Source organism: Oxyura jamaicensis, chromosome Z (assembly GCF_011077185.1).
Source record: "Oxyura jamaicensis isolate SHBP4307 breed ruddy duck chromosome Z, BPBGC_Ojam_1.0, whole genome shotgun sequence".
Classification (NCBI taxonomy): Eukaryota; Metazoa; Chordata; class Aves; order Anseriformes; family Anatidae; genus Oxyura; species Oxyura jamaicensis.
Window position 1 is genome coordinate 47,244,451 of NC_048926.1, and position 15,357 is coordinate 47,259,807.

The 15,357-nt window shown below is 40.2% G+C and overlaps 1 protein-coding gene across 1 annotated transcript; it reads left to right on the forward strand.

Annotated features, from left to right (window-relative positions):
• Positions 1–2,438: 2,438 nt before the first annotated feature.
• NXNL2 (nucleoredoxin like 2) lies at positions 2,439–10,146 on the forward strand. The gene is made up of 2 exons (XM_035310810.1): positions 2,439–2,794; positions 9,528–10,146. Exons 1-2 carry the CDS (start codon positions 2,493–2,495, stop codon positions 9,694–9,696), a joined length of 471 nt encoding a protein of 156 aa, XP_035166701.1. The 5' UTR covers positions 2,439–2,492; the 3' UTR covers positions 9,697–10,146.
• The last annotated feature ends 5,211 nt before the right edge of the window (positions 10,147–15,357 follow it).

Consider the following 15,357-nt stretch of genomic DNA (forward strand, 5'->3'; position numbering starts at 1 on the left):
GAGTTACAAATAGAGGGAGCCGCAAAGTACTGTACTATTTATAGCTGTATTCCCTGTCAGCCTGGATTACCTTGTCTGCTTGTTACATTTGTCACAAACCCCAGTACAGACAGCTGTCAGCTCAAGCCTTGTGCACTCAGGTTTTTCTCCCATTGTGCTGTAAGTACCTGGGAACTTTTCCCTGCTTGCCCAGAGGCCTAGAGGGCAATCTTGATAAGTCCTTTTCTCATGGAACAGCACAGTTTCTGGCTAAATGGCTTTCTAACATACAGAGGTGGAAGGGTCACAAATTCCTTGGGTCGTTGCTTCGGTTCACAATTAACTGAGGAAAAATGTTCTCACTGGTTGAAAGAGAAAATGGAAGGAACACCAACAACAAACCTATGGAAGCCTGAACTTCTTTTTCCTGTGAATCTCCAGGCTCCAGAGGCCCTGACTGCATCCTTTTTCATGGGTAGTCTCACAAAGGCAGACTGTAGTGCAATCTGAGGTTTTGTGTTAGCTGAACTTCCCTTGTGTGCTACTTTAAACAGGCAAATTTTTAAAACAGCCTTATCTTCTACTTTGGACATCTGGTGGAAGTCTGCGGGAGAACAGAACAAAACGGTGTTCAAACCTAGGAGTGCAATGATTACTTTGTTTCACATCACTTCTGTTTTGAAAACCAAACTTGGATATGTTTTCAAATCCAAACGAAACAGCATAACTCAGCCATCCATGAACACGGATAAATATTGCACATGAATCAAAAACACTTTTCAAATGCCCACACAATTCTTTTTTGTTGTTGTTGTTGTTCAGTGAAATACCAGAATAGTGATTACAAATTAGTCAGATACTATGTCATAAGTTAAAAGACCTCGATTCTAAGGAGTAATTTGCATATACTTAAATCTCTTGTAAAATAATAATAATAACTAAACTCCTGATTGTGCCTTTTTAAAGATGCATGAACTTTTTTGCATAAGAAGCAAGCAGCCTTTTCATTAGCAGTTTATTTGTATTACCCTTGACTCCTTTAATAAAAAAGAGGTGTGAGAAAGGACAGGTGGATGCATCTCTTAAATTACATTGATCCAACCACGCAGTTACTTTCGATAAAGCCTACTTAAATAAGATTGCTGTTTTATTTTTGTGATGCTTCTTTAGGATTTCTCTGTCAAACTCAAATTTTTAAAGCGATACCTGGTTTCTTTCACTTGGGACAGAAAGCAAGAGTAGTTAACCAAAAAAGTGAATCGAGTCAAAACTTAGTGAAGATCCAGGAAGGAAGGGGCAGGGAGGACCTGTGCTCAGCGTATTCCTGTAATAAATTAGATTTGAATTTTGACTTCCAGTATTTCAGTTCTTACGGCGCATCCTATGTGGTAAGTAGCTGGTAGATAATCAGGAGACTTCTGTAGAAGTGGGATGTCATTTCACCGTGTACTTAGTTGCAATATACCTAACCACACGCTTGTTATGATTAACATTAGTTCCACTCTAGTATTCAGTATTCACACTTGTCACAACTCTCTTTTCCCAAAGTAAAACCAGCAGATTTTTGAGGGCATGCAGCTGAAAAATAGGAGCAACAGCCAGCCTAGGAAGCACTTGCATACACAGTGTTAATGTGAAATATTTTATATGATGGCTCCATACTTAGATACTTGAAGTATGCATAGTAAATAGCAGCACTTGGTTTGAGGAATATTGATACTTCTAGTTTAAATTATAGGCTGTTTAATCAGATACGTAATTAATGAAAGTGAGACAATGCATCAGGTGTTTATCACTCTGTCACATCCCTTTAATTAAACTTTAGAAGTCATCTACAGCCAAGACTTAATTTTAATTTTTATTTTTCCCACAAGTTGCTTTAGGCGGAAGAGAGATTGCACACTTGCAATATAATTCTATTTTTATTAATTTTTATCACAGTATCTGGTGGATAAGCAGTATTAAAGCCAAGCACATGTCAAATACACTGGAATAGAATGTGACTTTCTAATCGGCTTGGACAGAGAACAGACAGCCCCTTATACCAGCAAATTTCAGAACATTTTCCATGCTAGAGAAAAATCCAGTGTCAAATATCCAACAAAAGCTGCCAAAGTCTTCTGGTGAGACCTTCCCAGGAGAGAGGGTGAAACCCAGGGCAAGCTGATGAGCCCTGACGTTGGCGTGGGAGGGATTATTGCTTACACTTATTATTTTCAGGAAGTTGTAAGCCCTGGCCTTTACAGGAAGACGTGGAAAGTCAGCTCTGGGTCAAACCCTCTCGCCTTAGTCCCCCTCACGGCAGCCTACTCAGCGCCAACCGCTGCCCCTCGACCGTTAACGCCCGAACAGCGGCTCGTTGCAGGGAGCGGGGCGGTGCCTCACTCATCCCGGAGCGCCTACTGGCCAGCTCCGCTGTCAGTCAGCGGCGGGAGCCTATAAAAGCGGCGGGGCCGCGGGGGGGGGGCCGCTCCCCGGCGCCGTGCGGCCGCGGGGTTGGGGGCGCGCGCAAGATGGTGGACGTGTTCGCGGGGCGGCTGCTGGTCGGCAGGGACGGGCGCAGCGTGGACCCCGAGGAGGCGCTGCAGAACAAGGTGGTGGGCTTGTACTTCTCGGCCGGCTGGTGCGCGCCCTGCCGCGACTTCACCCCCGTGCTCTGCGACTTCTACACCGAGCTGCTGGAAGAGAGCCAGCCGCCCGCGCCCTTCGAGGTGGTCTTCGTCTCCTCCGACCACAGCGCCGAGGAGATGGCGGGCTACATGCGCGCCACGCACGGCGACTGGCTGGCGCTGCCCTTTCACGACCCCTACAGGCAGTGAGTACCGCGGCGCCGCCCGCCTCGGGCGTGGGGTAGGTAACGGGCACCGGCTGGAGGGCCGGCGGTGGGCAGCTGGGAAAGCCACCCGGCTTAAAAAAAAGGCAAACTCGTAGCTGGTGCGCTGTGGAGAGGTCGTGGGAGGTGCAGGTGCGAAGGGGCCGGAGCAACAGGGTGCAGGGCAACGCCAAGAATTGCTACGGTCGTAAAAGTCAAGGGTACGGATACACTTCGACTCCTGTCAGAAATACGATTTCGTTCCTCTCAGGAAGTGTTTATTGACTGTGACACACTGTGGGGACACACATAAGGTATCTGGGGGCACTGAAATGCCTATAATTGGAGGCTGAAAATATACATGTTTTTAGCTTTGGGCTATATAAAGCAGTAGCTTTTGTGTAACCATAGTTTTATGTTCATAAGAATGTATTGAGTAATAGAAGTAAAAGGTACAAGTGGTCCATATCTTGTCATGTAAGAACAGCAACGTGTTCTTCAGTGAAATCAGGAAATAGAGAGTTCAATACTGCTGAAGGATGCTTCCCCTTTAAACAGTGTATGAGTAGACTGTGGAAGTCATTGTTACAGCTGTCATCAAAGTCCAGGTGTTAGGGTCACTTCTAAAAACGGACTAGGTTGTTAAAGTATAAAAAAAAAAAAATAGAAGACATAGTCAAAGTTGATGAAGAACACAATTCAAGTGCTTCCAGTATCTTAAGAGTTCATTGAACACCAGACCCATACCTGTGTGCTACCCAGGACAGAGCTATCATATTCCCTAGCTGCTCAGTCAGATTGGTGTGGGCTTACTAACACTGTTTGGTCAGTGCACTTTGAGAACCTCAAGTGCAAACAGCCTGAAGCCAGGAATTATTTCATCCTTCCTTGGCTTGTTCCTGGATGTCAGCAGCCAGTTACTGCTAGGTTGTTTTTAATGACAATTTCCAATGACTCAAAAACAGACTTTAAAAAAAAGAGCTTTTTTCATAGTTCTTCAAATGCTCCCCAGGCAGTATTTGTATTTAGCAACTGCTAATACTAATAGAATTCAGGAAAGCTTCCTGAAGGCAATGTAGTGTTGCATGCAGTGAGCTGTTTGGCATAGGCCACGGGAATGCGATTACAGCTTCAGACTCTGTGGATTAGGGTTTTGTTCCGGACTCTGCTGTGACTTGCCCAAGTCACGTGGAACGCAGGTATGGCAGTAGCCTAATCAGCTTTTCTGTGGAAATCCATAACGACCTCCAAACTCATCTACAGAAACGTTGCTTGTGCTGTTGGGGCAGCCGCATGACCAACGCGTTTGAAGTGGCTCATGGAAGAACAAAGTATAGAAGGATATGAGAAAGCAATGATTTTGAAGTGATTTATTGCATTTTACTATGAGGATCTACGTGGAGGTGCTTAACAAGTTTAGTCTGAATTAGTTGGCAGTCTGGCTTCAGAGTAGAACCATTAGGCAAGATGGATGAGTATTTGTTAAACTTCAATTCTGACTAAATGCTTTGGTTCTAAAGACAATTCTAAACTTAGTAACAATTTGATATTTTAACACTTTGTATATTAGTTAAAATAGTTTAGCTGGTGACTTCAGTGTTTAAGATACACATCTGTAGCATAGACTGAGGTCCTTTGTAGGACCTCAATTTGGTTAAAACACGTTTCATACCTGGAGGAATGGAGTTTATGGGGGATGAATTTTGTCCTACTTAGAAATAGCCTGTGAGGTGGTGTACTAAGTATATGTACATGCAGAGAAGCAAAAAAGTGAATTCAGAGCAGGATCTCGGGGCTCTCCTGTGCTGTCAGTTCTGACGGTTTCCCTGATGTGGGGCTGCAACTTTGCTGCTGCATATCATCTGTGCCATGACTAACAGGAAATACTGCTCTTGGTGCCTTGACGGCTTGCAGCTTTAATGTTGATTGTGCTGCTGCAGGAACAGGCTTTTGATTCTTGCAGAACTGGGGACAAAGACGATCTAGAAAGAAATGAGCAATAGAAGGAGAATGGAAACAGTAGAGAGCGAGAGGAAAAGGAGGGAGCATTATACGTTAAAAACTAATGTTAGTAAATGAGGACTGCTGTTTCCATGATGGTATGTCAGGAGACTGCTGAGTTTATACTGAGCCCTGCTATGAAATCAGTCATCCTCTGTGTAGATAGGTGTTTGTGGCATGCCAGTAGATCTGCAGGCTGCCAGGTAGACTGGTATTTAACTGGGTACATGGGTGCTGTATACCTCAGTGACTACTAGAATCCTGAAAGATTCCAGGAAAAAAAAAGAAAGTATACTTACATTTTATGTTAAGAAGCTTTAGATGAGAGGCAGCTGTGGGGGTATCTGAGGATGGTGAAACTATTTGTGAGGAGTTGAGCTGTAGCCTGTTCCTGATCTATCTATTCAGACTGTTATCCCAAATCTCATCAGACACTAAAACTGAATCACATCCTTACAATGTGCATGCTTGTTAGTCACTTAACGGTGACGTCATGCTTAATGCAGAAAGTTCGCTGCTAAGAGAACACACATAGCTGTGGGTTACAGTGTATACTGTAGAAGTGGTTTAGCAAGATGTCTACTGCTTTTGAGCAAAATCAGTTCCAGGTGAAAGCAGTTAAAATTCAAATGTTGCCAAAATGTCGTATTACCCTAGTGTATGAACATACTATTAATATTCCCAGTCTAATAGTAACTTTGGCCCATGTTGTCTGTCTTTCAGAAACTCTCATGATCTTAACATCTGAAGCATCTGAAAAACTATGAAAAAACATCTTAAGATCTTAAACAGTCACATAAAATAATTCCACCTATGTTGTGTTACCCCTGGTATCAGCAAAGCACCACGTGGCAGTATGTTCAGTCTCACTCCTTGTCACTCGGCCCAGCGTGCTGGGAGAAGGAATGGGAGTAGAGGATACTTGTGGTTTGGGATAAAGAGAATTTAAGATGAAGCACATCTGCATACACAAGCAAAGGAATTTGTAATAAGGAATTCATTTAGTACTCCCTGTGGTGGATGTTGATCCATGTCCAGAGAAGCAGGGCTCCATCACACGCAACGTTTACCCAGCAAGAGGACAAATGTTGTAAATCTGAATGTCCTTCCTTTTTCCCAGCTGTTATTGCTGAGTATGATGCCACAAGGTACAGGACATCCATCCGGTCATTTGGGGTCAGCTGTGTCCTTTTCCAGACTCTTGCCCACCCTCAGCCTCCTAAATGGCAGGGCAGTGTGAGAAACACAAGACCTTGACTGCGTGAGTACTGTCCAGCAGTAAGCACTTCTCATAAAAAAGAGGCCTAACAGTTGCAATGGCTTCCAGTTTGCATGGATAATCTTCATGTCCTCATTTCTTGTATTTCATATGCAGATATAAGTTGCTCTCTAGCGTGGCCAGGGCCATTTTCAAGGATTTGACTGAAAGATTCTCTGTGACTAAGCAAAAGTTGCTCATTCAGTCTTCCTTAGCTATCTTTTTTGTTTCCTAGCCAGTAAATACACTGTATCTACCTTTATGCTTATCTGGGTATGTCTTAGCATCTGATCTTTGAAAATGTTGTTATTATCACTTTATTTTACTGCAAGAAAATTGAGTTTCCCTTTGGCGCGTGATGTTTCCTCTTGTGGGTGGTGATTTCATAAATTGTCTTTGGAGTTGGCCTATGCATGGTCCATATGGTTCTCTGTGCAGCTGAGTCACAACATCTGAGATCCCCATAGGAGAGAGAGGGTCACCTTAACAGGTTTTAAGAAGCTTTCATAAACACCTCTACACGTACTAATGGTGATGAAGAAGCATTATCTGCAGATGTGTTCCTCAGTCTTCTTCAGGTCCATTCCTATAACTAGCTGTGCACAAACGTAAGCAAAATCTGTGTGCATGCTTCAGTCTGGTTTGATGCAAGCAGCCTTCAGTCCAGAGCTGTGTAAACAAGAGGCTGTGCTGGGGTGGATAAGCTTTATATGCATTCCCTTAGCAAAGCAAATTATTAGTTACATCCAGTCTCTATGGGAAATTAACATCAGTTTCCTACTGTTCTGTTTCTGCTACAATTGTGTTAGGCATCTCAAGCTATTTGATTGTCTGCTGAACCAACAAAACACATCTTCCATCTTGTTACTCATACCAGTGGTATGAGGTGATGACCTTTTACATTCTTTCTACATGAGCTTGCTTCAGACTGGTTTATTCCTTCCGTTTTAGCAGACTTCATAACAGTTTGTGGGGATTCTTGGTAGCTTGCTTTTATTTCAGAACTGTCTGAGCAAGCAAACCTGTTGTTAGACCATAGTATTGTTGCTTCTTTAATATTTCTTGCATTATTGCTCTGCCAACTTACTGGCAGAGCAGTATCCTTCACCTGCTGGGGATTTTCCTTCTCTTGGAAAAATAAAGACGGAAATACGTGTTTCAGGAACGTTTTGTCTGGGCCTGTATTTCGCTGAGGATTTGCTTTTTGTATTTTTAAGACTCCTCCTCATTTCAATGAAAACGTAGAGAATGTCTATATGCATAACATCTATTATTTCTAACAAAGCCTACAAATGTTTTCTTGCATTCATACCACTAATATTGTGAAATATCCCTTCTCAGGGTGTTGTGCTAGAAGGCATATTTTTGAACTTGTGCCTTCCAAAAAGAGCAATACAGATTCAATGGCATCTATAGTTTGATTCCTGGGACTCTGTGAACATCTGGATGCACATGTTGAGAGTGTGCTATGGTAGGAAGCAGGTAATTTTCAAACTGTCTCACTTAATTTGAAAACAATGGGAAAACACCCTGGTGTGGTTCAGACTTTCTGACTGTCAATGTGAACATGTTTCCCGACCTGTTCGTTTGTATCCAACAAATAGTTTCCTTTTATTTTGACACCATGTGAAAGTAGTATTTTTCGTGTTCTGTGTATTCGGAAATAATTTGTTTTTGCGGTGTTGTCATAAGCAAGGGAAGAAACTTCATATATGCTCTCTCTGCTTTTTTGCCTGAGTTGGAGTCAGGGCTGTGAACAGGTTCTGGAGTTCCTTAAAACATTCAAGGCTCCTACTTTCAGCAGCACGCTCAACAACAAACTTATTTTTTTTGTTGTCCAATTAAATAGAACATGAACTCTGTCCTGTGATGCCAATAAACACAAACCTCTTTCAATTCCCTGTGTTATGAATAAATAAAAGTAATGCCAACAAGTTGTTAGTGCTAGTGGTGGTTTTTTTAAGTTGTAGTCTCGATATTGTTTTATTTCTGGCTTGTGTCCTAAATTTTCCTTTGTTATAACTGAAATTAGTAATTAACCAGTAGACAAAATTCATTCCTTCCATATCCCAGTAACATCATTAAGGTGAATTTCTTGTGTAGAAGAGATTGTCTTTCTATGAAGATAAATGCACATGCCTTGCTCTCTTTCTGCTCATTATTTTGTCCTGTAGGAAGTAAACAAAAGCTGTCATTGCTGTTAAACTGTTTTCCTTGGAAATCTTTCATCTTGTCATTTCAGTTACATATGTCATGATCAACTGAAATGGTTTAGTAGGTAGTATTCCTCGATTCTCCCCTATCGTTGCCTGTTCCTCTTGTTTGCATCTTACTCACCTCTTTCAACTCGTCTACATAAACAGTCAGTGAATTCTGTTTTATGACGTCTGGCTGATAGCCTTCTATTTCTGCATTTTCATCTCTGGTGGGTGATTAATAGTCATTCTTGCTGAGACAAGTATTTTTGTTTTTCTTCGGATGTCTTGTGTTCTGTCTTTTTCCTCCAAAGTATTATTTTACTTCCAGTATTGAGTTTTGTCCTGTTGAATTTCCATCCTCCATAAGTCTTATCTCACAGATTTTTCTTGGGTTACCTACTCGTCAACTGTTTGAATAGATCCTGATTTCTTCTGTGGAACACTGCTATTTGTTAGGCTTTACAACTTTTTACCTGTATTCTGTTTTGTTAGAAAACAATTGTTTGTTTAAGGCAGTTACTTGTAATTTATCTGAATTTTTCTGTCTCCTGACTTTGAGAAATGGCCACTATCAGTAATGTCTGCGTGATGGAGAGAGGAGGAGTTGAAATTATTTTTTCTTGAACAACTTCTGTGTGGCACTTCTTCCAATTTTTCTTTTGTTTACATTTCATTATATAGAAGTCCTGTTTCACTGAAGGAATTTAAGACACTTCTATAATCTCTTACAGTGAAGAATTACGAACCATGATTTAATGGAGGCTTTAGGAAATAGCTTTATGGAGTTGGCCCACTTCAACATATCTGTACTGGAGTAATAGCTAATTCTAATTTAAGTGAGATTGTTTTCTTGTATTTCCTCCTATACATCAAAAGGAGACTGGAAGACACCTGGTTCTGGCTAACAAAAACAAGGTGGAAAGGTATGTCACACTTTCCTGGACCTCTTTATGGTCCCTGAGGGGCAGTCTCTGCTCCTCTGGAGACTATGAACAGCAGTGAAGAGCAGTTATGGGAAGGTTGCTGTAACTCCCTCAGCTAAGTTTCACAATGTAAACTCCCAGTTCTGGTTGGGTAAATGATATTGCAGCCTTGTCCACCTCTCTATACTACCCAGTGCTGTGCCTCGAGCTCTGAGAAAGTCCAGACACTCGTTCCTTCTGCTCTCCCATGTGTAACAACCCAAGTACCCTTCATGAGAGACTAGTTTTCCTAAAATGATTCCTAATGATGTCTTTTTATTTTTAACTTTTTATTTTTTATTTTTTTTTTCTCTCAGTGATCTGAAGAAGAAATACAACATAACAGCAATTCCTAAACTGGTGATTGTGAAACAAACCGGAGAAGTCATTACTGACAAGGGAAGAAAACAGATCAGAGACAAAGGGCTATCCTGTTTTCGGAACTGGCTTGAGGGTGCAGATATCTTTCAGAATTTTTCTAGCTAAATAGAAGTTGAGAGATGAAATCAAGGCAAGAAATCTTGGAAAACTTTGTAGAGCTCTCAAATGATTGTCATCTTCTGAACAAGAAGGGTAAGGCTGCATTATTTATATTTGCTTGAAAACAAAATTTGTTTTCAACTTGAAGATTAGCTATTCCAGTAAGTCATAAAATGCAATTCCTATTTTACAGTTACTTGTATTGTTTTATCTACTGTATTCAGTATGAACCAAAGCACTCCTGATAATACAGAAGAAATTAAAGAGAATAGCCTATTTTAGATAGTAATAAAGAAGCACTATAATATCTATGCAAATAACTTATTTTGCAAAATCTGTACAGTAAAAATCTTATATTCACAAACCTATTTTTTTGGGTTATCTTTTCTGGGGATTAACACATCTTGTCAAGAAAATCGAATTAAATTGTTTCCTTTAATAAACATTTGTGAAGTATACAAATCTAACGTTCTCCTTATCTTTTTTAACAACCTAATCTGAAAATGACATGTTTAATTGTCAGTACTGACAAAATGCTTTCTCTGGTTTTATTTTTGGGGGCATTTATATGGGTTCTCTTTACCCCTGGATTTCTAAATTAGGCATTGGAAGGTAAGTTGCCTCTCAAGTTAATGTCATCTTCCTGATCAGGTGGTGTGTATCAGATGCACACTGTTAGAGTGCCTGTTTTGGTCTGCCTGTTAATCTTGGTCTGTAAGCTCTTGACTAGCTCCTGAACAGTACCAAGGCAGAGCTCCATGAACTCCAGCTGCTGTCACACAAAGTACACTATCCCCTCCTCACTGTCCTAGCCTGCATTTCCCAGAGTCTGCATCCATTGATTGCAGCACTCCAGTTGTGTGAGCTGTCTCACCACTCCTGTGATCCCAAGGAGCTCAGAGCTCTGTATCATCACAGACTTCCGACGTGCCCTGTTTGCTTCCCACGCTGTATGTATTAGTAGAGTTGTACCTGTTTGTTGATTCTCCAGAATGGTGTTGATACCTTTCCCCATAAAGCTGTTCTGTGCGTACATCCTTCTTTGCATGACTATGTCTAAAGTGTTCCCACTTCATCTCTGTGTTGTTGGTTGCAACATTCATTCTGTTCTAATTACCCAGGGCTTTGGCTTGTCTTTGTCATCCAGTTTCTCTTTTTTTCTTTTTTTTGAGGAATTTTTGCCTGACTATGAGGAATCTCAGCAAGGATGGCCTGAAATTGGTGTGTGGATGATTTTAGTGTAACTGTGTCATTTTTCTTTAATGTAGGAAAAATATTTCTCCCCTGATGAGTGTGTGTCTGTGGAAGGAAAGGTAAAAGAGGTCTTGTACTCTAAGTCAAAAAGCAAGTACTACAGAGAAACTAAGTTATTAAAATCAAAGATGTTAGATGTGGTAAATGTTCAAGAGAGTTGTGAGTCAGAGCTTCTCATAACTGTTCTTTAAATGACAACTGTGGGGATACTGCAGGCAACCTGTAATTTTCACTGTGTAACTGTATAAACAATTCTCAGTTTTTTTTTTTCCTAATGAATGCCAAGCTCTCTAGTGAATTTTCTGTGAAAGTAATGTGCAGGCTCTGCCTGATCTTCTGGGACTAGCTAATGGCAAATGCATTTCAAACAAAAGATGAGAAAAGAATAGTAAAAATATTTCTGAAAATTTTTACACATGCTGCCTGAATGTGGAAAATCATGGCAAAAGCATCCACTGTAACTTATTGGCAGTTATCAGGCATCACTTTGGCCAAGGAACCATGAACCAATGTTCATTGTTTGTATGTATGTAAATGGAAAAATGCAGGATTTTGAGGCTCAGATGGAATTAGTTCCTTTGAATAATTCAGACACATTGATTCAGTAACATAAGTTAAAATTCAGCTAGGAAATTTAAGATGATGAAGTGAAAGTATATATTATGAAATATCTTTTTGACACTCACTGAAGGCTGCGTTTGCACATCAGCATTGGAATCTCAGAATTACTTGTTACCCTTGTGTTCAATTAATGTATATTTGAGAAAAATCTGCATTAAAATATAGATAAAATATAGGGTAGTGGAGAATAGTTGCTTATTAGCAGCACCATGTGAAATTAGAGGGGCAGATCTCAGTGGAATAACAGTAAAGGTTATTCTGTTCCATTGGTCACTTTGATATGTGTCCATTGGGAACTAAATGTATCAACATACTAATCATAGAATCATAGAATATCCCACGTTAGAAGGGACCCATAAGGATCATCAAGTCCAACTCCTGGCACTGCACAAAAGTTTAGACCATGTGACTAAGTGCACAGTCCAATCTCTTCTTAAATTCAGACAGTCTTGGTGCAGTGACTACTTCACTGGGGAGCCTGTTCCAGAGCGCAACCACCCTCTCAGGGAAGAACCTCCTCATGACAATCGACCCTAAACTTCCCCTGCCTCAGCTTAACACCATATCCGTGGTAGCCCTTCACCATCTTTGTCGCCCTCCTCTGGACACTCTCCTATAGTTTCACATCCTTTTTGTACATTGGTGCCCAGAATTGCACACAATACTTGAGGTGAGGCTGCACCAGCACAGAGTAGAGCGGGACAATCACTTCCCTCGACCGACTAGCAATGCTGTGCTTGATGCAGCCCTGGCTACGGTTGGCCCTCCTGGCTTCCAGGGCGCACTGCTGGCTCATATTCAGCTTGCTGTCAACCACAACCCCCAGATCCCTCTCTGCAGAGCTGCTCTCCAGCAACTCATCACCCGGTCTATGTACGGCCAGGGTTGCTGCATCCCAGGTGCAGGACCTGGCACTTGCTTTTTTTAAACTTCATGTGGCTGGTGATCGCCCAGCTCTACAATCTGTCCAGATCTCTGGTCACTGGAATTTAACCATGTGACTATGTGGTTTGCAGAAAAGGGCACTAACTTTTTAAAAAATAAATAGTTGTCATTGACAGTGTATTATCGTTTGAATACTGTTTGGCAGTACCTCTCCTGCCCTACTACTGTTGCTAACTGGCTTGTGGAAGAATAGAAACTAGACAGAACTATCCCATTTTTCTAACATCTATTCTCAGTTCAAAACTGTGTCACAGGCATACCTGAAGGTTATAATTCAATTATTTCTTCATGATAACTAAATAAAGTTAATTGGAGTATGGCCCACTTAAGTTTCAACAACTAGTCACTATCAGTTTGTGGTTAAAATAGTGAATAGTGAACCAAGAAGAAAATGCCAAGATCAACTTTTATTTATTTATTTTGGTGCCTTACAGAGCAAAAAGCAGTTCATTGATCTAGTTACAGAATTTCACCTCATTCTAAATTGTGCTAAAATATTACATTATTTAGCTGTTAATGCAATTGTAATAGTCTGTCATTGGATCTAGCTGCTAAAAGCTGGAGTAGACTGGATGCACGTTTTCTTAGGAAAAGAATAAAAGCCAAGTAACCATTACAATGGGTGCATTAATTTTACATTACTTTTACAAAATACTTCGACAAAGCCTTGCATTTTTCTTTCACATTTTATGTCCAAAACAAGGTTCACATGTTTTTGACTAAGTAGGAAGTGTTTTTTTTTGTTTTCTTTTGGCTCTGGTGCTTTACCTAGGGTTTCATAGTGTCTGCCAAATAATCTGTATACCAGTTTTTGCCTAGTAGAGGGATTTCCTGTGGTTGACAGTCATGCTTCCTTCCAAATGACTTCTGACATGCTTTGTCCCCCAACAACCTCTTACTGGTCTGGAATTATGCTTTATAATCAAATGTAAAGGTCTTTGATACACATGAAGTCAGATACATGGCACTAAATTCAGAGTCCCACTTCTAGTTTTTGTCTCTTGGGTAGACAATATATTGTGGCTACTGTTATTACTGAGCACAGTTGTATTAAGATACATTAAACAGTACAGAACAGCTTAGTCACTTTTACATTTTGCATAGTTCAGCAGAACTCAGAACACATTGATAGTTCCAAAGACAAGGCCAGCAGAAAGTTTTCTGCCCTCTTCTGTAAGCTTGTAGGAGGCTGCCTCACATAATGCTGATAGGATCTGTGAAAGCGACAGCGTCCAAGGAACATACTGAAATATATGTATGTGTGTACGTTTCATGTTTTAAATGCATTTTAAATACATTTACTCTTTCATGTGACTGCAATTTTTGGATGACTTGCAATGGAAGGAATATTCAGGCTTGCATATTTTAGCCTTTGGGTCTCCTATCTAGATGGTTCCTCTGGGAGCTCTGGTTAAAAAAAAAAAGAAAAGACAAACAAAACATTCTTATGCTAGAATGTGATAGAACCATGGTAAAATACCTAGGCAGAAAATAGTGATGGTTATCAAAACCACCATTTTCACTAGGAATAGGAAAAATGAAATTAACACATTTTTCATTGCACCTTTGAGATTTTGAGATTTGGGCTTAAGAATAATGATTTAAAGTACTTACTGCCACCTTGGGAATTTCTTAATTAAAATTAACTATGTATAATCTTTTAATATAAGTTTAATCTTTCATTTTGCTTGTTAAGATCAGATGCCAGTAGGAGTCGGCTCTAGCAGTTCCATGTCATCTGTGTTGGCAATAGTAATAAATTTAGGGTTGCTCATTTGGTTCTGTCAGATTCTATGAAGATGGAAACATAAATAAGTGAACCCAAACAGAGATGTATTTAAGTCTTCTACCTCCTCAATTTCATTGAAAATTCCCTAAATCAAGTTCAACATAATTCATGACTCTTTGAGGTCTGTCACTGTGCATTGAAGAAACTCCTATGGAAAATGTTTCTATCATATAATAATAGAGGTAATAATAATTAATCACAGTGGTACAATCCCAAATAAGTAATTCAACCACAAGTTTAAATAATTCAGCACAAGAGTGTTCTCAGACTCCTGCAACACCGGGTCTCCAACAAGAGTCCTGACAATTCAAATAGACAAAGTACTACAGGCAGGTGATGAATAAGACACAAGTATTGTCCTGAAAATATCTGTGCCATGCTGACACTGCAGTTGTGCCTGTGTAGATTTGTAAGATGTTGATAAGTGAATAGATCCTACAGGATGATAAAGGATTGTTTTGTATAGTCAGTAGCTAATCTTCTCATACTAATAATCTGAGATGTAAGTATAGGGCATCAAAGAAAACAATTTTCAGACTTTTATCCATACCATGTGAATGTGCAGTTCCTGTGTAAATATAGAATTTACCAGTATTACTATTCTTGGATCAAAATGATATTAAAATAAATGATTTTAAACAAATAAGTGGATCTTAATGAGGCTCTTTAGTGAGGTTTTGTACTTGGGGAATTTTGGTTTGAAATGCACCCACGTTACTAACAGGACTGGTTGAGGCTTTGTCTTTCATTTAACAGATAAACTTCTCTGCCTGGACACAAAAGAGGGTATTTTGAGTCAAGTTTCATTTTTGCAGCCATCTACTCATTATGTTTATTTCTCACTCTGAGATTAAAAACAATTTTCTGAGCCTTGAAAGGTAACTTGGGTTTCCAAATCTGTTCCACAAGTAACAAGGGCTCTCTGCTCATCGTTTCTCCTGGAATAACATAAAACAATAAATGCTGTCTCTAGAGACTGAGATGTTTGAAGGCTGCTCTGGAACTCCAGGTAAGCTGATGCAATGCCAATGCATTCTGTGACCCAGTGTGTATGTGTA